General features: G+C 44.5%; 1 protein-coding gene across 1 annotated transcript in view; it reads left to right on the forward strand.

The window, feature by feature from the left end:
• Positions 1–8581: 8581 nt before the first annotated feature.
• Positions 8582–27594, forward strand: part of LOC114641983 (calcipressin-1) — a 119627-nt gene continuing 100614 nt past the window's right edge. Inside the window, exon 1 of the mRNA XM_028790987.2 lies at positions 8582–9081. Within this exon, the coding sequence (XP_028646820.1) occupies positions 8959–9081 (123 nt within the window). The 5' untranslated portion in view covers positions 8582–8958. The remainder of the gene's footprint in view (positions 9082–27594) is intronic.

Consider the following 27594-nt stretch of genomic DNA (forward strand, 5'->3'; position numbering starts at 1 on the left):
AACCAACTCAGGATCCCTGAGTGCAGCTATGCAACGGGTGACATCTCAGCACCACACTAGTTCAGCTGGAATGGAACAGTGGGAGGTTTTTTTATGTAATGCATGTAGTAATAAAATTACATTGCATTTGTCTTGCCAACAGAATAATAAAATACATTTCTACAAGTGAGGGGCGGCACGGTGGCGCAGTGGGTAGCACTGCTGCCTCGCAGTTGGGAGACCTGGGGACCTGGGTTCGCTTCCCGGGTCCTCCCTGCGTGGAGTTTGCATGTTCTCCCCGTGTCTGTGTGGGTTTCCTCTGGGGTGCTCCGGTTTCCTCCCACAGTCCAAAGACATGCTGGTTAGGTGGATTGGCGATTCTAAATTGGCCCTAGTGTGTGCTTGGTGTGTGGGTGTGTTTGTGTGCGTCCTGCGGTGGGTTGGCACCCTGCCCGGGATTGGTTCCTGCCTTGTGCCCTGTGTTGGCTGGGATTGGCTCTAGCAGACCCCCGTGACCCTGTGTTCGGATTCAGCGGGTTGGAAAATAGATGGATGGATTTCTACAAGTGTTTGTGATGCGCCATTTGTTGGAAAGGAAAATGCAGTGCATAAGTCATTTGGTATGGGATTTGTGAAAGCAGTGTTAATGTTTGTGATGCCCCATCTGTTGGAATAAAAAATGCACTGAATTTTATTACTACAAATGTTTGTGATGCGCCACCTGCATTTTGGTGTTTTGGTTCCCACCCCAAAGCTCTTTGACTCCTCAGAAAAAAAGAGTCTTTGTTGAGTATGCTGGTGGTGAGGAGAGACAAAAGGATGAGCTGGGTGAAAACTCTGCACAAACAAGGCTGCAGGACCTTGTATAGAATCAGCCCCAGGGTGCTGAAAACACACATCAGACAGTTATATGGGGTCCTTCAGCCCCTGTTCTACCTTTCCCCGAGTTTGCAGAAGGTTGTGGACAAATAACTTGTGTAGTCCAAAGAAAGGCCATTCCAGTGATCCCAAAGATTTCACACCAGTTGCTTTTACTTCATACATCATGAAGACGTTTGAGATGTGGGGTCCTGAAACAGCTCCAACCCCTGCTTTCAGAACATCTGGATCCTCCGCTGTTTGCCTATCAGACACATCTAGGTGTGGAGGATGCTCTCCTCTCCATGCTCCACAGAGCCTACTCTCCTTTGGACAAAGCTGGTACTGCAGTAACAATGATGTTCTTAGGTTTTTCCAGTGCCTTTAACACCATTCTGCCTTACAGACTGGGGAAAAGCTCCAGGATTTGCATCTTGATGCCCCCACATTATCCTGGATCATGGACTACCTGGCCAACAGACTGCAGTTTGTGAGGCTGAGTGACACCGTGCATCAGAAATGGTGGTGTGTATTACTGGAGCACCTCAGGGAGCTCTCCTGTCACCCTTTTCTGTTCACCCCTCTACACAACAGACTTCCAGCACAGTACTAGCACTTGCCACCTACAGAAATGACTCCTCTGTCATGGGCTGCATGAAAAATGGAGTACAGGAGACTTGTAAAGGACTTTGCCTTGTGGTGTAGGGCGAGCCATCTGCAACTCAGTATCAGCAAAGACAAAAGAGCTGGTGGTGGCCAAGGAACCTCTGAGACCAGTCACCATTCAGGGGGAGGATGTGGAAGTGGAGCAGAGGACAAGTACCTGAGGGTTCACATAAGCAATAAAAAGAGCCAGAGCAGACTGGACTTGCTAAGAAGACTCCGGTCTTATGAAGTGTGCAGCAAACTGCTGGAAATGTTCTACCAGTCCATAGCAGCCAGTGTGGTCCTCTGGGGAAGTAACTGGAGCACAAAAGAAGCACAATGCCTGAACAAACTTACCAGGAAAGCCTGCGCCATGACAGAACAAACCCTGGACACACTTTAAGCTGTTGTGGAAAACAGGATGGTGGCAAAATGGGATGCCATCCTGAATAATCCCATCCATCCCCTCCAGGAGGCGTTCTCTTGGAGCACTTTTAGCCACAGGTTCAGTCCACCACAGTATAATAATAAGCGCTTCTGAGGGTCTTTCCTACCCTCTGCTATCAATTTAGAGCCACCCTCTGACATCCCAAACTAAATGCTAGTACAGTTTGGGTTTATTTTGCAATTCCTACATAAAAATATTTAATCTATTGTGGACACCAGGGGGTAATCCAGCTCCCCCAACACCCAACACAAGCAGGTTCAAACACAAGATAAAAGGCTAAAGAGTGTTTTATTGTGGGAAACTCTTCCCTATAAGCATTTCCCACAGCCACAAGTGCAATAAAGCACAGTACAGCACAACTCTTTTCTTTCTTTCTGATATTGGTCACTGCCACCTCCACTACTCCTCCCAAGCGTTGTCCACCTTCGTCCCGACTCTAGCTCATAGATGTGAGGCAGGCAGCTCATTTTATGCAGACCTGGGGAGTACTTCTGGTGATATGACGCTGCACCTCTGAACTACTTCCGGGTGAGGTTGGAGCCCTATGGAGTCAGAACTCCCAAATCTGGCAACTTTCCCTGGCAACCCCCATGGGACCCAACAAGGCTGGCCCCTGGGACTACAATACCCAGCATGCCAGGGTCGGGAGGAAAGTGAACAACAATTGCGAGAAGAAGTGGAGGAGAGAGTGAAAGACAGAGAGAAGGAAGAAAAGAGTTGCTCTGTGCCCATTGTGCTTATTGCACTTGGGGTTGTGGTGGGAAACACTTGCTTTAAAGAGTTTTCCATAATAAAAGACTCTTTAGCCTTTTAACTTTTGTCTGAGCCTGCTTGCGTTTGATGTTTGGGAAGCTGGAGTGCCCCCTGGGGTCCACACTATCTGTTAGTCTGAATCTTTCTGTGGCTGTGTGCATCTAAAATTAATAAGGTTTATCTAATCTAGTCTACTGCGGTGGTTTGGCACCCTGCCCGGGATTGGTTCCTGCCTTGTGCCCTTTGTTGGCTGGGATTGGCTCCAGCAGACCCCCGTGACCCTGTGTTCAGATTCAGCGGGTTGGAAAATGGATGGATGGATAATTTAGTCTAAAAAGGCAAGAAAAATGGGCAAATAACCAATTTTAAGGGCAGAATAAAGGACAAATTATACCATTAGATTATATAGCACCTTTCACATCTTTTACCTTTACAAGGCAAGTTAGAAAAAAAAAATAACAGCAGAATATCATCAGCTGACAAGAACAATAGAAAAAGAGGGGAAACTGACACAGGCTGATCTACTGCATTCAGTCCGGGAATTATGGGGTGTACGGCAGCATCGAGAGCAAAGACGGAGGACAATCACTACATGAGAGACGTGCTTGAGGCACTCGTGGCCAGCTGGTGCTTCTACACTGGCCAGACGCAAAAGTGTGCGTCATGTGTGCGTCTGGCGCCACCTGCAGGCCTGCTGTCTGCTGTGTAAGCATAGGCTGCCTAGGGTGAAGCAGGGATGGAAAGTGTGAAGGGGGGTGTGGTAATGCACCTGACCGCCATTACTAGGATAAAGGAAAAAAGTCTTAATACTCGTGCTACACTTAATAAAGGCGCTCACCTTTATAAACATCTGAAATGTGAGTGTGTGCTTCCACAAACATTTTCATTTTGCTCTGACAGGACCGAGCTGTGTGATGCCAGCTGCTGGGCATACTGTCACAAACTCAACACAAAAAGGTTTGGGGCAGCCACCTGTATATTGTTTCCTGACTGTAAAATTAAATGAAAAACTGTACAGAAGTGTAGAGGTTGGAGTCCAGAACAGAACTGATTTGCTTGTCACAAAGATGGCGGCTTTCAGGGCGAGCGGAGGAAGTGATGTCATCAGTAGGGCCGGAACCGAAAGTGATGTCATCAATAGGCCTGGGAACCCGAAGTGATGATATTGGGCCGGAATTGAAAGTGACATCATCCGTAGTGCTGGAACAGGAAGTGATGACACTGGGGCCGGGAACAGAAGTGGCATCATCGGGGCCAAGCGGAATTTCTTGTAACTGGCCTGTAGAGAAGTGAGAGAGAAAGAGTCAGTGCACCCCGCCTCCCCCTAGTCTGGCATGGAATTACTCTCCTTCAGGCCCTTTAGCTTCCTCCCATGCGCACGTGTGTGACTATATGCAGGTTCAGGAAGAGCCTACTGGACTTCTCGTGTTCCTCCGGATCTTCATAGCCACGCACCGCATCAGAACAAGTGTGACGTCCTATTTTAAAGTATGTGGTGAGCCACTGCAGCGCTGGGGAGCCTGAGGTTGCCCCGGCAATGGAGAAACTGTCTTCCACAGACGCGGCAATCGCGCTTCAGGATGCTCTTTGGCATTTGTCCCATTGGGGGGAGTCCCAAAAGAGTTTACAAACCTTACAATATATATATTGTCACACACGCGTGTTTAGGAGACAACTAAAGGGCTTGAGTACATGTAATTCCATGCCGGACCAGGGGGTGGCGAAGTGCACTAATTCTCCCTCTTGATCTTTTACAGACCATTCTAGGGAAATTCCGCCCAGCTCAGGGGCAGCCAATGGCGTCACTTCCAGTTTCCGGTCCTGATGACATCACTTCCTCCACTGGCCTCTAAAGCCGCCATCTTGCTCCCAGTTAGGGAGTTCTGTTTTGGACTCTGTGTATGAACATGTCTGTGCTTTGTCAACAATTTTGCAGCTGGGAAAAATTATACAGCTGGCTGCCCCAAACCTTAGCAATGTCTTATGGTCGTTCTTCTTACAATAAATATTATACTTTCAGTGTTGATAATCTATTATAAAGTATACAGTGCTTGAAGCGGAACACTTTTTGATGATACAGTGGCATTCATTCAAATCGTTTGGGGGAAGATGTGAAGATTCCTGATGAGTCGCAGATACTCAGTGATACAGCGGCATGTAAAACATATTCAATCCCCTTGAAAGTTGTCATAATTTCCTGCATGACAAAAGATTTGTACACAGATGTATCCATTCAGTATTTTAATGTGAACTCTTATGCATGCTGTAATAACACATTCATACTTTGTCAAGAAGTAACAGCCTTCATTCTTTTGATTGTGTAATTATGTCCCAATTTTGCACATTGCATTTCTTCCCGATTCTTCTGTGTATAATTTCTAGAGACCCTCTAGGTTGGTGGGCTGGCACCTCTGGACAGCGGTTTCTCAAACAATGCCACCGATTCTCAGCAGGGCTTTGACTCGTCCATTCCAACACATTCCAGTGTCACTTTGGGTCATTGTCATATTGAAAGATGAATCTTCTCCTGGATCACAGGTTCAAAGCAGACTGCCACAAGTTCTCCTGCGATGTTGTGTGGTATTTGTGCCCATCCATTGTCCCTTCAACTCTGACATGATTGCCAGTGCCAGCATGTGAAACGCATCCCCACAGCGTGATGCTGCCACCACCATATTTCACTGTAGGTTTGGTGTTTCTTGAGCCATGGGCAGTGTTGGTTTTATGTCACACAAACCTCTTTGAAGTCTGGCCAGAAAGTTCTATTTGGGTCTCTTCTGACCATAAAACCTTCTCCCACATCTTAACAGGGTCTTTCTCCTGCTTTGTAGCAAATGCCATACATGCTTTTCTGTGGACCTTTTTAATGAATGGCTTCTTTCTTGCTCCCCTCCCATAGAAGCACCTGTTTAATGGAGAGCTTATGAACTTGTGGAACCCTTGCACCTTCACTCCAGTGTCAGCCAAAGAACATTGCAGACTTCTGAGAGTCATGGTTGGATTTTTAGTCACTGCTCTCACACCAGTCAGCGTCTCACTCTGATTTTTAGTTTTGAGGGACGGTCTGTTCTAGTGAGAGTCGGGGTGCTATGATGAACCTTCCACTTTCTGATCCAACAGTGCTTGACGGGGCATTCAAACTCTTTGGCATCTTTTTGATAGCCATTCCCTGCCTTTGTTTCTCACATCAGCAGATGCTCCTTTGTCTTCGTTTGTGCAGTGATTGTCCAACAAAGACCATGGCCTTACAAAGGGGGCTTTTTATATCCAGAGAGACACAAAGGCCTCACCAGTAGAACCTCATTATGTTTCATTAATACTGTCAAATGACTGTCACCTTTGTGTCATTTATGACTCAGGTGTAAACCTCCAAAGCACAGAGGGTTAAATATTCAGGCAAACACAGTGAAATATCTACAGTAAATGGAAATGTATGGTTACAGCATAAGAGATCATATTAAAAATACGGAGTGGATAAATATGGAGGCATATAGATAGATAGATAGATAGATAGATAGATAGATAGATAGATAGATAGATAGATAGATAGATAGATAGATAGATAGATAGATATGAAAGGCACTATATGATAGATAGATAGATAGATAGATAGATAGATAGATAGATAGATAGATAGATAGATAGATAGATAGATAGATAGATAGATAGATAGATATGAAAGGCACTATATGATAGATAGATAGATAGATAGATAGATAGATAGATAGATAGATAGATAGATAGATAGATAGATAGATATGAAAGGCACTATATGATAGATAGATAGATAGATAGATAGATAGATAGATAGATAGATAGATAGATAGATAGATAGATAGATAGATAGATAGATAGATAGATATGAAAGGCACTATATGATAGATAGATAGATAGATAGATAGATAGATAGATAGATAGATAGATAGATAGATAGATAGATAGATATGAAAGAAACTATATGATAGATAGATAGATAGATAGATAGATAGATAGATAGATAGATAGATAGATAGATAGATAGATAGATAGATAGATAGATGTGAAAGGCACTATATGATAGATAGATAGATAGATAGATAGATAGATAGATAGATAGATAGATAGATAGATAGATAGATAGATAGATAGATAGATAGATAGATAGATAGATAGATAGATAGATAGATAGATAGATAGATACTTTATTAATCCCAGTGGAGCAGGACAGTGACAGCAGTCTGTCGCTGAAGCTGCTCCTCTGTCTGGAAGGCACTATATGATAGATAGATAGATAGATAGATAGATAGATAGATAGATAGATAGATAGATAGATAGATAGATAGATAGATAGATAGATAGATAGATATGAAAGGCACTATATGATAGATAGATAGATAGATAGATAGATAGATAGATAGATAGATAGATAGATAGATAGATAGATAGATAGATAGATAGATAGATATGAAAGGCACTATATGATAGATAGATAGATAGATAGATAGATAGATAGATAGATAGATAGATAGATAGATAGATAGATAGATAGATAGATAGATAGATATGAAAGGCACTATATGATAGATAGATAGATAGATAGATAGATAGATAGATAGATAGATAGATAGATAGATAGATAGATAGATAGATAGATAGATATGAAAGGCACTATATGATAGATAGATAGATAGATAGATAGATAGATAGATAGATAGATAGATAGATAGATAGATAGATAGATAGATAGATATGAAAGGCACTATATGATAGATAGATAGATAGATAGATAGATAGATAGATAGATAGATAGATAGATAGATAGATAGATAGATAGATAGATAGATAGATAGATATGAAAGAAACTATATGATAGATAGATAGATAGATAGATAGATAGATAGATAGATAGATAGATAGATAGATAGATAGATAGATAGATAGATACTTTATTAATCCCAGTGGAGCAGGACAGTGACAGCAGTCTGTCGCTGAAGCTGCTCCTCTGTCTGGAGATGATCCTGTTTAGTGGATGCAGTGGATTCTCCATAATTGACAGGAGTCTGCTCAGTGCCCTTCGCTCTGCCACAGATGTCAAACTGTCCAGCTCCATGCCTACAATAGAGCCTGCCTTCCTCACCAGTTTGTCCAGGCGTGAGGCGTCCCTCTTCTTTATGCTGCCTCCCCAGCACACCACCGCGTAGAAGATGGCGCTCGCCACAACCGTCTGGTAGAACATCTGCAGCATCTTATTGCAGATGTTGAAGGATGCCAGCCTTCTAAGGAAGTATAGTCGGCTCTGTCCTCTCTTGTACAGAGCATCAGTATTGGCAGTCCAGTCCAATTTATCAAAAAAAATTAGGATGACTTTCAAGGGGAGTGAATACTTTTGCACGCCACTGCCTGTTAAGAAAATGTACCAGTGTGGTGAAAAGTTGATACATCCGATGCACTAATTGAATTACAGAATGGGGTCTTGTGGAGATTTTATGGAGAAGGCTGATGAAGCACATAGACCCCCACATAGAAGTGGGAAAAGAGGAAGAAGAAGATTCACAGGCAGTTTGGCATAATGGTTAGGGCGTTGGAGGTAATGGGTTCAAATCCCAGGGTTGTCTCTGACACTGTGTGACCGTGAGCCAGATACATCATCTTGCTTGTATTCCCAAGAGCAAAAACACAATCAGATGTTGTAAGTAGCCTTGGATAAAGGCATTAGCCAAGTAGTAACTACTACTGCTAATAATAAATTAGTGCCACCCACGACTGACGTGGGCGTATTGCTGTTTCTTCGCTGCTCCTTACCTTGCGGCTCTGCACTGGCAGTGAGTCTGAACCGCTAATGCACTAAGAAAGCTTGGAAAGCTGCAGTTCGTATTGCTCTCTGCTGCCATCTAGTGTAAAGCAAGTGAACTCGCTATACGCCGAACAGTTGTCAGCGCTCATTCGGAGTGATGGTGAATCTATAAATTCGGCAAGAATGGGTTTAAAGATGGCTCTCCTCCGGGTACACAAATGAAATACCCCCAAGATATTCATATTCGAGTACTACAGCTTGGATCGCTAACACAAAAGAAAAAGAGAGAGAGAGAGCGAGAGAGAGTGACGGGCAGACTCAGTTCCACCGCCGCAACATCGCTAGGCGGCTCTCTGTCTGCCACCAATTGGATTGCGCTTAGTCGCTGACGCGAGCACCAAGGGCACCGCTGCTGTAGCTGGCACCGCATTTGGGGGGCGGGAGGGGGGTTTGCTGCCCGAATCGCACTGTACAGTTTTTTTTTTGCCACCGCGGCGAGGACATGCTGCAGCAGGAGCGGAGCGAGGATAGCCAGGGAGTGGTGGACGTGCATTTCACGGACCTGCCCAACGCGCTGATCGCGTGCAAGGTGACGGATAGCGTCTTCAGCGACCCGCACATCAAGGTAAGAGTGCGCCGGGGCCGGGAGTGTCTCCGTCAGGCATGGTGGAAATGGTCTGGCGCACCGAGAAATTGGAGCATCTAGAAGGGAAAAATAATAAGAAGCGAAAGAACTCGTGTGGGCACAGGAGTGCAGGCACTTGTAGCAGGGCGAATTTGGCTGCGTAGAGGAAGGCGGACTTCCTGGCAGCGGCGCCCATTCTCGGTGAAGCGGTGCGCTTCGCTAACGCACTTTCGTTAAAGCTGAGTCCGTTTCCTTTTCAATTCACCCTGCCGTTTGAGTCCTTTGTGTTGTTACGTTTATTTTCTGGTCGCTGTTGCCAGGTGGAAGTGAGATACGCGGTCATCAGACTGAGCGGGGTGTGGCGACGGCTCTGCGCGTTTAACGCTTCTAACGGTAGCCGGCCACTGCTCATTATGTTGCTTGCTTGACATTATTAAAGTACACGGAAGAGAATCCGACAAAGGGAATCGCCGAAAACGGGACTCGGGCAGGTGCTGAGTGCGAGACCAAAGCGCCCATTCGCATCGGCACTTTCGCCACGGCCGAGCTTTTATTGTCGTGTAGCGCACTCGTCTTTTGAGAAAAATAAACCAAAATGACCGTAAAGGCGCACGAAGTGCTAACAGGAAGGTAGAGTGGGAGTCCTGCCTTGTGTTTGATGCTGGGAGGACCGCTTGGACTGTATAATCAGAAGCGGGTTTGTCAATGTTATGTTAACTGGTGAAAATGAATTGGGTGTGATGGCAAGGCTAATAGAGTGACCACTTGATTAGGTCCATCTGGCTGGCACCAAGTGGTCAGAACAGCCTGCATTCTTCAAAGTGCGGGTACCGGAAACAGTGACATAACTAGAATGTGATGGGTCATAGTGCACAAAATAAATGAGGCCTCCTCATGTGAAATAAAACCTGCTAATTCCTGAACAGAGTTGTAGGACCAAACATTGGACAGGGTGCCAGTCCAAACACACACACACACACCTGAACCACCCACTAGGGCCGATTTAGTATCCACCTAACCTGCATGTCTTGGACTGTGGGAGGAAACCGGACCACCAGGGGGAAACCCATGGGGAGAACATGCAAACTCCATGCAGGGAGGACCTGAGACACGAACCCTGGTCTCCTTACTGTGAGGCAGTAGTGATACCACTGTGCCAATGTGCCACCTCAGTTAAATACAAACCAACTGATAAAATGAGATGCATCATTACAGCGTATCTTCTTTTGGCTTCTCCCATTTAGTGGTCACCCCAGCGTATCATTGGTCTCCATCTCTCCCCGTCTTTTACATCATTCTCTGCCTTCATGTTCTCCCTCACCACATCCATCAACCTCCTCTTTGTTCTTCCTCTTTTCCTCTTGGCTGGCAGTTCCATCCTCATCATTCTTTTCCTCTGCACATGCCCATCTCACTCCCGCCTCTCTCATTCGGTCACCAAACTGTCATGCCCGTGTTCTCCCTCTAATATCCTCCTTCCTAATCCTGTCTACCCTCGTTACTCTGAGCGAAAATCGCAGCATCTTCATCTCGGCCACTTCCAGCTCTGCCTACTGTCTTTCTTGTCAGTTCCACCGTCTCCAAACCATACAACATAGCTGATCCCACTACTGTTTTATAGACCACAAATCACTCATGCCAGTGCACTCTCCTCTTCACCTCTCAACCGCATTCTCTGTTTCTTTGGACTGTTGAACCCAAGTATTTAAATTTGTCTACCTTCACCACCTCTGCTCCTTGCAGTCGCACCTTTTCACCACCTTCCCTTTCACTCACACTGTGACACCACTAGGGGGCGTGCCAGCCACCTAACCCGACCCAGACAGATGCAGGAGGCACCCTTTAGAACATTAGAACATTCTAGATGAGAACAGGCCATTCGGCCCAACAAAGCTCACCAGTCCTATCCACTTATTTCTTCCAAAAAACATCAATTTGAGTTTTGAAAGTCCCCAACGTCTTACTGCCTACCACACTACTTGGTCTCTTATTCCAAGTTTCTATCGTTCTTTGTGTAAAGACAAACTTCCTAATGTTTGTGTGAAATTTCCCATTAACAACTTTCCAACTGTGTCCCCGTGTTCTTGATGAACTCATTTTAAAGTCACAGTCTCGATCCACTGCACTAATTCCCTTCATCATTTTAAACACTTCTGTCATGTCACCTCTTAATCTTCTTTTGCTTAAACTGTAAAGGCTCAGCTCTTTTAATCTTTCCTCATAACTCATCCCCTGTAGCCCTCAATCAGCCTAGCCGCTCTTCTCTGGACCTTTTCTAGTGATGCTATGTCCTTTTTGTAGTCTGGAGACCAAAACTGCACCCAGTACTCCAGATGAGGCCTCACCAGTGTGTTATAAAGCACCTTGAGCATCACCTCCTGTGACTTGTACTCCACACATCAAGGCGCTATATAACCTGATATTCTGTTAGCCTTCCTAATGGCTTCTGAACACTTATAAAAGCACAAGTGAAGTCAAGTCAAGTTGGGGAGCATGCACTGGTACAGCACATTGCCACACACACTACACGACAAAACAACTCGGGATCCCGGTTGGCAACCCCCCAGGCAGACACGCAGTGGTCCAGTCCCACCTTCCGGAAATGACCCTCTATCTGCCGCAGCCAGGTGTTACATGGGTGACCCCTTGGCCTGGTCCAGCCATTTGGGTCCCCAACAATGAGGATCTTACCCTCTGGGAATTGCGCCACATGGCCGTAGTGCCGTAACTGACTCTCCCTCACAATGCAGGTTATGTGCCTCATTCAGGACTCCATGAGCAACACAAAGTCAAACCAGCAAGACCCAAGGATTTTCCGGAGAGACACAGTAGTGAAGGTGTCCAGTCTTCGTCTCAGGTCACTGATAGCGTCCTGCAACCACATAGAAAGACAGGAAGCACCAGGACTCTAAAGACTTGGACCTTCGTCCTTTTGCATAGATATCAGGAGCACCACACACCCCTTTCCAGCGACCTCATGACCCCCCATGCTCTCCGAGTCCATCTACTGACTTCATAGGAGGAGTCACCAGACACATGAATGTCACTGCCAAGGTAAGTAAACCTCTCAATGAGGTCAACACTCTCCGCAGACAGACACACTGCTGATGGCTGTGCCCAAGAGGTCATTAAAGGCCTGGATGTTGCTTTTTATTCAGGACTCTCGCAAACCCAGACACTCAGACACCTCACTCAGTCTCTCGAGCGCCCTGATCAGAGCTTCCATTGACTCCGCGAAGATCACAGCATAAAAGCACAGGTGATTTTTATTTCATTTTTTCACTTCTGGGCAGTCCCCATTCCCAGAAGTACACGACACAGTCTCAAGTTAGCACACAGCACACAACTCAACACCATTATCTCTTCATCTTCCTTCTTTTCTCTTTCCTCTTTCTCCTCCACACCTCCTCGGTAAGCTTCGTCTCCCTCCTCCCGACTCTGGCTCCCTGAGTACTGTCTGCTGGCTCCTTTTATATGTTACCCAGAAGTACTCCAGGTGCTTGATGCCCCACTTCCGGCAGCACTTCCAGGTGTGGTGAAAGAACCATTACAGTACTCCCTGGCAATGCCCCCCGGACCCCAACAGGGTGGTAGACAACTTCATCTCCCATGAAGCCCTGCGGGAGTCCGTGGCACCGTTGCAACCCAGGGGGACTGCCATCCAGCGTTCCGGTGGAGGTACTGCTCTGGATATGCTCCCTCCCAAGGTCCTCCCAGCGAAGAGGCATCCCGGCCGTCCATGACAACACACATGTACTTCATCTTACTGCTACTCCATTTCATTCCCTTTCTCTCCAGTGTGTACCTCCACCTCTCCAGGTTCACCTCAGCCTGCTGTCTACTCTCATCACAGTGTCAGTCATGGACATCATAGTCCAGGGAGACTCCTGTCTGACCTCATCCATCAACCCGTCTATCACCATTACAAACAGGACAAGGCTCAGAGTCGATCCTTGATGTAATCCCACTCTCACCTTGATCCAGGCGGTCATTCCTGACCGCAGTCACACTGTCCTCATACATATCCTGCACAACCCTCACATACTTTTCTGCTACTCCTGACTTCCTCATCCAGTACCATAACTCCCCTCTCAGCACTCTGATCTTCACTTTCTGTAAGTCCACGAACACGCAATGAAACTCCTTCTGACCTTCTCTGTACTTCTCCATCAACACTCTTAAAGCAAACAGCACATCTGTTGGACTCTTTCTTGGGCATGGAACCATATTGCTGCTCACAAATCTCCACCTCTCCCCTCAGCCTGGCATCCATCACTCTTAATCTGTCAAATACAAAATATAAGCTACATAAAAAGGTCAGCTAAGCTTTAAGGAGCAGTGGGAATGATTACACCATTGACCTTCTCATTCTGGTGTCGAGCAGGCAAGCGTGTTAATGATAAAAGCGTTTGTGGAACAAGAACCATGCAGTCACTGTGGACCCCCCAGCCCCCCGGGGGTTCTGATGCAACTGCCCCACCCACACTGCCTTCTGTACCCTTTATTGTGTTGGAGATTTAATTGTAAATGGATGAAGTTGCCATTTTTCGGCCCATCAGTCTACTCTCCATAACCCATAATGATAACAAAGGGTTGCAAGTTTCTTAAAAACCTCAACAATTCAGACCCTTGGCTGTGGGACTCCAAATTGTGGTCAGGTGCATCCTGTTTGCTTTAATTCTCCTTCAGACGTGTCAGGAACTTGACGAGAGTCCACCTGTGCAAAGTGACCTGATTGGGCATTGCTTAGAACGAGACACACCGGCATATATAAAACCCTACAATTCACACTGCACCAGGTCCAAGGGATTCTCTGTAGACCTCCATGATCAAATATTGGTGAGGCATTGATCGGGGCAAGGGGGTCAAACCATTTCTAAAGTAGCTGTACCACCTGCACCTCAGAAGAGCTCATCCACCTGGAGCTAAGCCTGTTCAGGCCCGGCCAGTACTTGGATGGGAGACCATCTAGGAAAAGTTTGGGTTGCAGCTGCTGAAGGAGGTGTTTTTGAGGGGGTCTTTACGTGGATCTCAATGCCCCAGTGCAGTGATGGGGACGCTGTGCTCGGATAGGACGTAAAACCTGAGGTTCTCACTCTCTGTGGTCATAAAAGAGCCCTGGCTATCCTTCATAAAGAGTAGGGTGTATCACAATTACCGGTCTAAATTGTCCTCCATGGCCTCGACCATACTGGCCCCCCTAGTTACCCCCTGTCTTTAATTGGCTATCTCTGTCACCACTTTACCGCTAACCGCTAACGTGTGCTGAGCGTATTGGTGCAAAATGGCTGCCATGGCATCATCCTGGTGGGTGCTACACATTAGTGATGGTTGAAGTGGCTCCCCATTGTCTAAGTGCTTTGAGTAGTGAGAAAAGGTGCTATATAAATGAATAATTATTAGAGCTTCTAGGGAAGAGGAAAAGAGGAAGGCCTAGAAGAAGATTTATGGATGTGGAGAGAGAGGACATGCAGGTGATGGGTGTAACAGAGCAAGATAATAATTCATTACATTTATATAGCGCTTTTCTCAGTACTCAAAGCGCTATCCACACAGGGAGGAACCGGGAAGCGAACCCACAATCTTCCACAGTCTCCTTACTGCAAAGCAGCAGCACTACCACCGCACCACCTGTGAGGACTTGGAGAGGACAGAAAGATATGGAAGAAGATGATCTGCTGTGGCGAGCCGTAACGGGAGCAGCCGAAAGAAGAAGAAGAAGAAGATCAAAGCTGTGAGTGCTCCCAAGGGCACCATGGCCTCAATAATTGAGAAATAGAAGACATTTAGAACCACCAGGACTTTCTCTAGTGTCTGGCCAAACTCAGCAAGAAGAAGGTAAGAAGGGCCTGACCAAGAACCCAGTGGTAACAGTAAAGGCTGACTTCATCTTCTGCATTGAGCCTGCGCTGGCACAAGTAACGGCATAGCCTGATGTGCACCTTCCCGAAATTGTGACCCTAAGACTCTAAATGGCCAGTTTGGTGACTCCTGAAACGCATTGCCACTTGTCTTCTTGGGAAAGACTTGCCAAAAACATCTGAAAAATACACCTCATCACAACACTACAAAGACAGTGAGATGGCGGTCAATCCGTGGCGCAAAATATGAGTCAACGTTTGTATGAAAAAGAGGTGAAACTGTGAGGGACGAATATGTTTGCCGGCAGCATGTTGTGATGCAGAAATACAAATCAGCCGTATCGGAGCTGCAGAAGTCCTCTGCTGAGTTGGGAAGAAACCACATCAGTAGCCATCTTGAGGAAAAGACACGTGACAACTCACTTTTAGAGTGGCATTTAACTTCCTCAGCGTTAGAGCCGAGCGTCACTCAAGCTGTAAAAGTTGCCAACTGTGTTAGTGCCGAGCGTTGCTCCGGAAAGGGTAATGGCGCGTCTCGTGTAAGTGACAGACTCGAGTCTTACCCGGGCAACGGTGCAGACACGTCTCACCCTAGCCTCATAATGGCGTCTCGTAAGCAGCAGCCCAGGTGGTGGACGCTCATGACAGTGATTACGAGCAGCGATGACGACGTGAATCTGCCTTCAGGCAGTGAGACTGAAATCGAAAGTGACGCACGTGTGCAGTGTGCTGTTCATCAGTCTGGAAAGTAAATCCACAAGGAGTCCCGCTACCGTTATCCCAACTGTGACGTGGGATTGTGTATTTCAGTGTGCTTCAAGATACACCACACCAACGACACATTTGGACTCTACATACGGTATTAGCATTATTAAGGGTTCGCCCCCTGCTCGCTTTGCTTGGCAACCCCTGTGGTGTAGTTGGGTCCACAGCTCAAATTGAAAAGGCCAGTTTTAAATAGATAATCGCCACACTCGCGGCTTAAAGAGGGGGCGTGGTAGTGTGGCCGGAGCGTGATTGAATCGCCACACCTGATCCACATCCCCGTAATATATAGTAGAAGCGCGAGGCGGATAGGAGGGTGAGAAAAAAGGAAAGAACGGGAACGGAAGGTTAAAGGAGAAGCATGAGCGAGTGAGAGTGAGAGCAGGCTCGCTGAAGGTTGTATGCAGCTGGTAGGAGAAACCCAGAGGAGTGTTAGGCCATCTCGGGCAAACCCCCTTCCTATTCTGGTCCGGTAGCCTTCCGAACCCCTGCCTATGTAAGGCTTCAGAGACTTGGGTTCCCTCCACAGTGGCCAGGTTAAAGCAGTCGCTCCAGCTGAACAGTTTTGAGGAGCTGGAGTGACCGGCAGAGGAGATGACTTGAAGGGAGCGGCAGTCCAGGAGGCTTTGGGCGTGTTGAGCCCCGGCCGCTGGGGAGGGAACCCAAGTCTTGGTCCGGCTGGAGCCTTATGTAGCCGGGGATCGTAAAGGCTACCGGACCAGAATAGGAAAGAGCTTCATTTGCTGGTAGGGTGACTCCCTTGTTGCGGGGCCCATATGGGAGAAGCAGGGGAACCTCGCCAGTAGAACGAAGAAAGCACTGGAGTTTTAAGACAAGACAGCTTCCAGCCATTATCATTTTAACCTCGTTTTAGAAGGATGTACAGTATTTATTGGATGTTAACCTCCACGGATTCACCTCTGTTTTAAATGAATTATTTATTTAAAGTTTTGTGATGCACTGCACTTATTTATGTGGACACTATTTTTGGTTTTGTTTTTAAATAAAAGCACTCTGCACTTTTTGCACCATCCCCTTTGCTTCGTTGTTGATGTCTTCACTGTCTAGCTCATCGGTGACATTACTGAAGGTGAGCTCCCCAGAAGCCTAGATGGGAACATGTGGAGCAGAACCCACATCGTCACAACCCCTTCCCGGCCTGCGCTACACACCAGCCACTGCACGTCTCTGCCGCTCGCGTTGTGAAAAGAGGGGCTGACGCGGTCACACCTCTGAGACCCCGTCTTAATCGGTGACACAATGGGAAACAAATCGTTTTTCTTTTACCTCCTCTTTGCTCGATCAGCTGCTGCCGTGCCGTGTTGTGTGATCTGCATCTCGTGCGGCATTTCGAACGTTTAAAAGCCTGTACAGCAGCTGTCCTACTCTTTGTCTTTTATTTCCGGCCCCGGGCCTGGTTACATCTCTTGGCACAAAGTCTCGTCTTGCGGGACGTGAGTTCTTGATATTTTTTAGTTTATAATTTAAAAAAATGGAATAAGAATCTGAAAATCTAACAACATCCCATTAACGTGTGATACATTCTGAAAAGAATGATACCAAACATATATATGTAGGTTTTAACATAAGCCTGATTTAAAGCGTGACAAAAAACGTGTCATAAAAACGTCACCGTTGCACTTTTCGGCTTAGGATTTTATATATAGAGAGTAGATGATTTGTATCATTATTATACTTTCTGCACTTCTGACTTTGTACTTTTAGTGTCTTGCATGTTTTACAGTAGAAATGTGAGATTTAATAAATGGGTCATTTTTCAAGTAACACTTTCTACAAGAAAAAATGCAACGCTAAGGAGGTTAAGGGAGCCTGAGAGCGGGAGAAAACGAAGCCATTCTCTGGTCCAATGAAAACCAAACTCTTTGCAAGCACTTGTGACGCCGCGGGTCGGCCCTTTGCTCCCTCTTCATTTATGGGAGCGTCCTGAACCCGACACCGTCGGTAACGTAACCGGAGGAGCATGGCAGATGAGGACAAAACACACGTGAAAGCGAGGGGAAGGTGGAAAAAGTGATCTGTGCTTTGATTAAAAAACCAAATCCCAAACAAGTGTTCAAAAAGTGCAGTTAACAGTTCAACAATACGTACTGTAAGTAATCCATTAAAATAAAAGGTTCAAATCAGAATAAATAAATCAATCCATTTAAATCAGCTCAAGCCCGATGCCTTCTTTTTCCCTGGTGGCTCCCTCTGCTTATCCCATATGGGCCTTGCAGCAGAGGAGTCGCCTTACTGACGGGCCGTCCCATGAGTACGGTAAGGCTTCCTCTCCGGACCTCGGCTTGGGACCCCAACAGCCATGGCGCTCACATTGGAGTCTCTTCGACCCCCCCCTGCTGTCTTCTACGGCGAGTCGCTCCTTTTAGTGCACATCGCTCCGGATCCCCGAGTTGCTCAGCCAGAGCGACCACTCCTTCGTGCCACTCGAGGGGCTCTCCTTCCCAGCCTGCTCTCTTCAGCTCGCTCGCACCGGGGCTCCTTCTGCCTCCTGCCCTCTCTTTCTTTCTCCCTTTAACCTCCATCTTTTCTTTTTCTCAATTCTTCCTTCTCTTGCACTCACGCTTCCCATTTAAAATGGGGACATGGCACAGCTGGGGCAATCAGCAGCTCCCAGCGTCAATTAGGGTCACGGAGAGAACGTTCACACGAGAAAAATCAACAGTGCCAGGCTGTATAGTGAATTTAAATGTTCGTTTTTATCTGACCCTCACGGATCCCCTGAAACCCGTCTGTAGACCCACTTAGGTTAAGAACCCCCTGTTCTGTCCATCATTGACCCCACGGAGCACAGGGCCCTGAGTCTGACTGAGTAAGTTCCTATTAATGCAGTTTTCACAGCCAGGATCGGGTCCTTAAACATTTAAAGGATTTGCATCATTTATAGAGTTTCATTCATTGGCAAAACCTCCATGAAAAGTACCGGGGCTGTGTGGTGACACCGTTGGGTGTCTCGGGGTGGTAGAAGTGGGACTTTTCTCATGTCATTGGGTGTGGAATTCTCTTTAAAATAACAAGAAAAGATACAAGCGTGAGCTGTTCATCCTGCCGTCATCAGCTGTTTGGTGTTCACAGTTTAACTCGCGGCTGATTGACGGGTTCGGGGGTCTCCGTGACAAAGAGCTGTCTGTGTGAGCAATCAGCCTGCCATTCGGTGTGATAAGCTACAGGCAATACAGCAGAGCGGGCGCTGGACCTTCTACTGGGACAGCTCGTCATTCATTGGCGTCTTCATTCACTTGTTCGTTTGGACTTTCATTTATTAATCCATTCATTCATTCAGAATTTACTTGAAAGTACATTAATCCACTCATTCACCCACCCCTTCTCCCATTCATTCATTCATTCACTTGCTCATTCATTTATTATTCTGTTCATTTATTCAATTATTCATCTTTCCACTCATTCATCCATCCGTTTGTTCTTTCATTTATCCACACACATTCATTAATTGATTTGTTTGTTCATTTGTTAATTCATTCATACAGTCATTTGTTAATGGATATGTCCATTTTTAATTTGTTAATGTATTCATGTAGCTTCTAATCAATTAGTTAACTAATAAACTGACTCTTTCATCCATTTGTTTCTACATTCATTTATTAATCTGTTCATTCGTTCAGTCAGTCAGCCAGTCATTAATACTGGCATTTAGTCATTCTTTACTCACCCATTTTAGGTCATTTGTTCATTCAGTCATTCGTATGTTTATTCAGTTATCTAACCATTCATGAATAAATGTATGTATTCATTCATTCATTTGTTCATTTGTATGTTTATTCAATAATCCAACCATTCATGAGATAATTTATTTGTTCATTTGTTCATTCATTCGTTCATTCGTTTATTTGTGCATTTGTATGTTTATTCAATTATTCAACAATTAATGAATACATGTATGTATTCATTCATTAATTTGTTCATTCATTCATTTATTCCTTCATTTGTATGTTTATTCAATTATCCAACCATTCATGGGATAATTCGTTTGTTTGTTTATTCGTTTGTTCATTCGTTTATTTGTGTATTTGTATGTTTATTTATGAATAAATGTATGTTTTCATACATTCATTCGTTCATTCATTCCCTCCTTCATATGTTTATTCAATTATCCAACCATTCATAGGATAATTCATTTGTTTGTTTATTTGTTTGTTCATTCGTTTATTTGTGCATTTGTATGTTTATTTATGAATAAATGTATGTATTAATTCATTCATTCATTCATGCCTTCATTTGTATGTTTATTCAATTATTCAACCATTAATGAATAAATGTATGTAATTAATTCATTCATTCATTCGTTCATTCATTCATTCATTCATTTGTATGTTTATGCAATTATCCAACCATTCATGAGATAATTCATTTGCTCATTTGTTTATTCATTCATTCATTTATTTGTGCATTTGTGTGTTTATTCAATTATCCAACTATTCATGGGATAATTCATTTGTTTGTTTATTTATTTGTTTGTTCATTCGTTTATTTGTGCATTTGTATGTTTATTTATGAATAAATGTATGTATTAATTAATTCATTCATTCATGCCTTCATTTGTATGTTTATTCAATTATCCAACCATTCATGAATAAATGTATGTATTCATTCATTCATTCGTTCATTCATTTATTTTTGCATTTGTATGTTCATTCAATTATTCAACAATTAATGAATAAATGTATGTAATTAATTAATTCATTCATTTGTTCATTCATTCATTCATTTGTATGTTTATGCAATTATCCAACCATTCATGAGATAATTCATTTGTTCATTTGTTTATTCATTCATTCATTTATTTGTGCATTTGTGTGTTTATTCAATTATCCAAACCATTCATTAATTGTAATGTATTTGTTTATTCCATCATTCGGCAATTTATTAACACATTTTTTATTTTTTAATGAATGTATCGAGTTTGTCATTCATCTATTAATTTTTTTCCCTTAATTTGCTTGTAAATTAATTTATTGATCTGTTTGTTCATTCATCGATTCGTTCGCTCGGTTAGCCAGTCATTAATAAATGCATTGGTTAATTCTTTCATTTCTTTAGTTCATTCATTTATTCGTTCATGCGTTTGTTTGTTTGTCTGTTCTTCCAGTTATCCACCAATTCATGTGTTTCTTTATGTATGTATCCGTTTATTAATGGATTTGTCCCATAATGTTTCCATTCACTAATTTATTTAATCAGTTTTTCTTTCCTCTCTTTGTTCACTCATCTATTGCTTGATTGATTTATTGAATGACGTATTCGTTCATCGATTATGTTTCTGTTGCATGTTCTTCCTACACTTGCTGATCAGGCTTTTCAGTAGATGGGTGGGCTCGTTTTGTGGATTATTCCCGGTATCTGTTGTTCTTGTGTTAGCAGTTGGTGGCCACCAGGTGGTGCTGTGGCAGTGTTTGTTTTTTCTCTTCTTCCTGGATTGAGAGTGCAGACCCACTGGAAGGTAAACGAAGGCAGGGAGTTGGGACCCCGCGGTATGCTGAGAAGTGGTGGGCGCACCCCGGGGGTGTCAGCCTGCAGGCCTGCTGTTGTGAACTCAGTTGTGGTTTTGTGGACGCTGATCTGACTGACTTGTGTGTAACTGCCGGAAAATGAGCTCCGTCCTCTGGCCTGTGATTTACATACAGTACGTGCTTTGAGCCCCCCATGCCTCTGACCGCAAGGCAGGGTCGGGTATTGAGTGGTGCCTAGCCGCCCGGCAGCATCGAGTGCAAAGCAGTAATCAACCCTTGATGGGATGCCACGGCCATGCCGGCTGAAATGACTTAAAGTCACCCGTCACTCGACCCTTCTAGCCGTTCAATTACAAGGGCGCCTTCTCAAGTTTAATAAAAGATGGCAAAGAAGCATAAAAAGAGAGCGCTGTTAAAACAGCGAGCCCATGTGGTGGAATAGGCACAAAAACTGACTGTTCAATTCGGGGATGTATGTCCAGTATGTGGCAGGTGGCACAGACCTGGCACCTCTCGGGTGAGCATTGCCTGTGCCCACCAAACCCGCTACACCAGCACTCCTCTGAAAGATGTGCCTCCAAATTGAGTGTTTTTGACGGACTGGCATCCCTTCCTGGGTGGGGGCCTGCCATTGTAGAAAATGCAGCCAAGACAGGCACTACCAAGCGATGGATTAGCCCATGTTTAATAATATTGGGTCCTTTCCAGTGGCGTAGCTCGAGTTCGTGCCGCTCGGGGCGGGACGGTGCATCAATTTGCTGCCCTCCAACATATCTGAATATGTTCACCTATTTAAATAGAAAATTAAAATGACGTATAGAGAAAAATTAAGATACATTTTGCATCGATTTATTCATATATAGAGAAACAACAATAATTTTTCACATATAATCTCTCTCTCTATATATAAAAGCCAAATACCACTGACTCACTCATCACGAAATCTCCCGAACCATGAGGAGTTGGGATTTGAAATTTGGAATGTAGGTTACCCTTGGCCTATAGGTGCTCGCTAAGAAACGGTTTAAAAAATTTCGTGGTCCAAGCGCAAAATTTCTTATAGTTTTTTAGACCCGTTTGTATGTCTGTGCGCTTTTCACGAGAGAACTTCTTCACGGATTCAGATCGGGTTGTAAATCAACATTCCGGTTGATTTTGCGACTTCTCTCATTGCGCTAAGAATCAGAGTTCGCTTGCAGGAGTGATTTAATCGCGCTAATCCGAGGGGAGGGGGAAGAGTGACGTCAGGAGTAGAGAGCTGGGCGGGGCCCTCACTGTCCCGTTTCACTACTACATGGGCGGGGCGACGGGGGACGCCTAGTTATTTCCTGTATAAGCATCAACGAGTCCAGAATATAGCATAGACGCACTGGGTTCTGATTATTAGTTTAATATAATTATGCTGCGAAAACAAGAACCAGTGTAGTGCACAAGTGATAGGTGGGGATGTTTTCTGCAAAGAGCAAAAACGCATTCGGATTGATAACGAAACGAAATTATAAATTAGTTGCTTATGTTCCTAGAAATTATTATCGGTGTCATGTTTATTTTTATTATCGCCTCATACATTTCAACTGCTGTGTCTGAAGGACAGTCTGAAAATTAGCAGCATTTGTGGATAAAAATCAGAGAATTGTACTTTTTTCATTCATGATTGATATTTTTCCGAAAACTTCTGCTTACACACGAATTGTACTGAGCCTTTTGGCCAATAATGCCGCCCACCAAAATGCGCCCGCTCCTAGCTACGCCTCTGTTGTCTTTTCATGGCGAGTGAGCGGACTTCTGGAGTGTCTTGCAAGAATTGTCGAGGTGTTTAACGGCAGATTAAGGGACCGCTTGTGGCATACACTATAGCGCCTTTCATGGAGGGATCTACAGGTAATAGTGCGTTAGCTTCTACAATGTGAATAAGTGCACAAGATCAAACAGTGGAAAAGACTAAACAAGAACGCCCATTTGTAGTTGCATATAGCGCCTTTCATGGAAAACTCTTATCACACGAGATGATGCTGTTGGCTTTATATTGGTGTAGTGGGGATGCAGGCAGGTTACAGGACTTTCAGAGGGTCGCGTAGTGATGAGGACCGAACCAGCAAATACGTGCTATATAAATGTAAAGAATTATTATTATTATTATTATCTGTAGCTTTATATAGTGCCTTTCACAAAGAACACAAGTTGCAGTTACTTTATAGACACAGTGCATTGATGTCAATATTTCTACAGCGTCAGTAAAATAAAATGAATTAGGAGAAAGGCCCGAAATGTGTAGTGTCATATATATATATAGTGCCTTTCATGGTGATCACTGTCACTTTGCAGGTGTCGTACAGTAGCGTTTATACAAGCACAGGTATGTTAAGGGTATCACAGAGGGATGAAGAGTGAACACTAAAGTACATTTGGAGTTGTGTATAGTGCCGTTTACGGTGAGCACAATCCCGATTTTCTTGATGAGTGTGGTGCATTTGTTTCTACATCGCTAGCAAATGCCTGTTCAGTGATTAATAAAAATTAAATCGTGCAAAGGACCGAACAAGAAAATGAAGCTGCAGTTTTATATAGCGCCTTCCATGGTGGACTCTGTCACAAGGTGCTTTACAGGGATTAGTACAGTTGGGGTTATGTCTGCACAGTATAGTCATGCAGGCAGGTCCAGGGACTCACCGAGGGTCACATAGTGAGAAAGACTTAACCATAAAGTAAATGTGAAGTGTCTTACACAGTGGACACAATTCCAAGTTGCTTTATGGGTGTAGTGCAGCTCTTTCTATACTTCTGTGATGTTAGTTCTTCTCCCTCTCACGTCATTAAATATACATTAGTGGGTTGATAGTTTCCTTACTGTCCAATACTCAGAAAAAAAATATTATTGTGCGTGCTATTCAACACACGACACGTCGCCAACTCTGTGATTAGCGAGTTGAACTGCCTCACCTGTAAACCTCTGTTTTCCTTACCTGAAAAATGTCCGATCACAGTTCACGACTCAGTCACAAGCTGATCACGCTAAACTGAGACTAATCGATGAGCCCGATGAACTACAACAAACTGCCGAAGACGGCACCGCGCTGACTGTGTCGAGTCGCAGCCACGTGATTGGAGGAGCGGGATATTTGCATTAACGAGCAGGCGGGCCTCGTGACGCGCGCAGTATATAAACAGCGGGCTGCGTTTAGAAAGCGGAGTGGGAAGACGATATAGAAAATAAAGCTTGACAGACCGAACAAGAAAGCAAATCTGAAGTTTTATATAGCACCTTTCATAGTGGACACTATCCCAAGGACCCTCTGCAAGTACAGTACGTTAGTTTCTATAATGTATGCAAAAATCGGCAAATGCTTATTAATGTCTCGCGCAAAGATGGGTAGTGTACTGATAATACGGCGGAAGTGGCAGGAAGATCAGAAGGTAAAAGCCTGTAAATCCACCCAATAACTAAACTTGTTTGGCATGATTCAAATCCTGATACGTTTAGAAACTGTAAGAATTCGAAAGAATGGACGATCGCTGCGTGCCGTTGGTTAATTTAACGCCCCTTACTACGATTCAAGATGCCCATCATTGTTAAATCATCACATCAATGACGTCACCACGCAAAGCGTCACGGCGCCACCTGCAATTAAACGAAACAGGGTTACGGCAACGGTGGTGCAGTGGTAGCGCTGCTGCCTCACAATGATGACGGTTAGGTGGGCTGGTGACGGCCATTATGACTGTGTGTTCACCTCGTGATGGGCTGGCACCCTGTTTGGGGATCATTGCTTTTCTTGGCGCCTATGGTTCCTGGCATAGGCAGCCGCAACACTGCTCTGGATAAGCAGGTTTAAAAAAATATGTATAGAAAAATGCTTACATTAATAATCATCATATAAATAACTATAGCTACAATAAGCAAATATCCATAATTCGTAACTTGAGAAATATAACGTTTTCTTCTGACTATACATAATAACAAGCTCTAAAGCCGGAATAAAATTAGCAGACCTCGGTATTCGTCTCACGTAGTTGGAAGAACTGAAAAAGAAAGTTGTGCCTTTATATAGCGCCTTTCATAATGAACACCAATCCCGAGGATCTTAATGGGTGTAAAAAAGTCCTTTGTATATTCTTATAATGTGAATAAACATTTGTTAATGAATTCACCGAAATGAACAAGCATACACCTCTGCTTGTGTCTTTATACTATCTATCTATCTATCTATCTATCTATCTATCTATCTATCTATCTATCTATCTACAGTGCATCCAGAAAGTATTCACAGCACATCACTTTTTCCACATTTTGTTATGTTTCAGCCTTATTCCAAAATGGATTAAATTCATTTTTTTCCTCAGAATTCTACACACAACACCCCATAATGACAACGTGAAAAAAGTTTACTTCAGATTTTTGCAAATTTATTAAAAATTAAAAAATTGAGAAAGCACATGTACATAAGTATTCACAGCCTTTGCCAAGAAGCTCAAAATTGAGCTCAGGTGCGTCCTGTTTCCCCTGATCATCCTTGAGATGTTTCTACAGCTTCATTGGAGTCCACCTGTGGTACATTCAGTTGACTGGACATGATTTGGAAAGGCACACACCTGTCTATATAAGGTCCCACAGTTGACAGTTCATGTCAGAGCACAAACCAAGCATGAAGTCAAAGGAATTGTCTGTAGACCTCTGAGACAGGATTGTCTCGAGGCACAAATCTGGGGAAGGTTACAGAAAAATTTCTGCTGCTTTGAAGGTCCCAATGAGCACAGTGGCCTCCATCATCCGTAAGTATAAGAAGTTCAAAACCACCAGGACTCTTCCTAGAGCTGGCCGGCCATCTAAACTGAGCGATCGGGGGAGAAGGGCCTTAGTCAGGGAGGTGACCAAGAACCCGATGGTCACTCTATTAGAGCTCCAGAGGTCCTCTGTGGAGAGAGGAGAACCTTCCAGAAGGACAACCATCTCTGCAGCAATCCACCAATCAGGCCTGTACGGTAGAGTGGCCAGACGGAAGCCACTCCTTAGTAAAAGGCACATGGCAGCCCGCCTGGAGTTTGCCAAGCGCCACCTGAAGGACTCTCAGACCATGAGAAAGGAAATTCTCTGGTTTGATGAGACAAAGATTGAACTCTTTGGTGTGAATGCCAGGCATCACGTTTGGAGGAAACCAGGCACCACTCATCACCAGGCCAGTACCATCCCTGCAGTGAAGCATGGTGGTGGCAGCATCATGCTGTGGGGATGTTTTTCAGCGGCAGGGACTGGGAGACTAGTCAGGATAAAGGGAAAGATGACTGCAGCAATGTATAGAGACATCCTGGATGAAAACCTGCTCCAGAGCGCTCTTGACCTCAGACTGGGGCGACGGTTCATCTTTCAGCAGGACAACGACCCTAAGCACACAGCCACGATATCAAAAGAGTGGCTTCAGGACAACTCTGTGAATGTCCTTGAGTGGCCCAGCCAGAGCCCAGACTTTAATCCGATTGAACATCTCTGGAGAGATCTTAAAATGGCTGTGCACCGACGCTTCCCATCTAACCTGATGGAGCTTGAGAGGTGCTGCAAAGAGGAATGGGCGAAACTGGCCAAGGATAGGTGTGCCAAGCTTGTGGCATCATATTCAACAAGACTTGAGGCTGGAATTGCTGCCAAAGGTGCATCGACAAAGTATTGAGCAAAGGCTGTGAATACTTATGGACATGGGATTTCTCAGTTTTTTATTTTTAATAAATTTGCAAAAACCTCAAGTAAACTTTTTTCACGTTGTCATTATGGGGTGTTGTGTGTAGAATTCTGAGGAAAAAAAATGAATTTAATCCATTTTGGAATAAGGCTGTAACATAGCAAAATGTGGAAAAAGTGATGCACTGTATCTATTATATAGTGCCTTTCAAATCTATCTATCTATCTATCTATCTATCTATCTATCTATCTATCTATCTATCTATCTATCTATCTATCTATCTATCTATCTATTCTGTTCTCCCTTTGTGGAGCTCCCTTCTTTTTCTCTAGCTATTCCTCTCTTTTTCAGTAAAGGCTACACTAACTGGCAACAGTAAACTGGCGAGGGTGGTGTTGTGCCCTATGATGCCCAAGGGTTGATTCCTCCCTCACATCTGATGCTACTGATGGAGATTCCAGCTCTCAGTCACTCTGTAATGCAAAGAAGGCGCACTGAGCCCATGGACGGATGTAAAGCTGCTTTTTATTGTTTTGTTGGTTTGTCCAGCAGCCCCCCCTTTCTCCTCAAATCGACAACTTTGTCATGTGCCCACCTCCTCCCCCCCCCCCCGTCCTTAAATGCTCACGTCCCGGCAGAAGCCCAATCAAATCGCCACTCTTTTCACGTACCTGTTTTGGCATTTTGCAGCTTGGCGGAGACGCACTTCGCACTAATCCAGGCGGGCTG

This window comes from Erpetoichthys calabaricus, chromosome 4 (genome assembly GCF_900747795.2).
Source record: "Erpetoichthys calabaricus chromosome 4, fErpCal1.3, whole genome shotgun sequence".
NCBI classification, from domain to species: domain Eukaryota; kingdom Metazoa; phylum Chordata; class Cladistia; order Polypteriformes; family Polypteridae; genus Erpetoichthys; species Erpetoichthys calabaricus.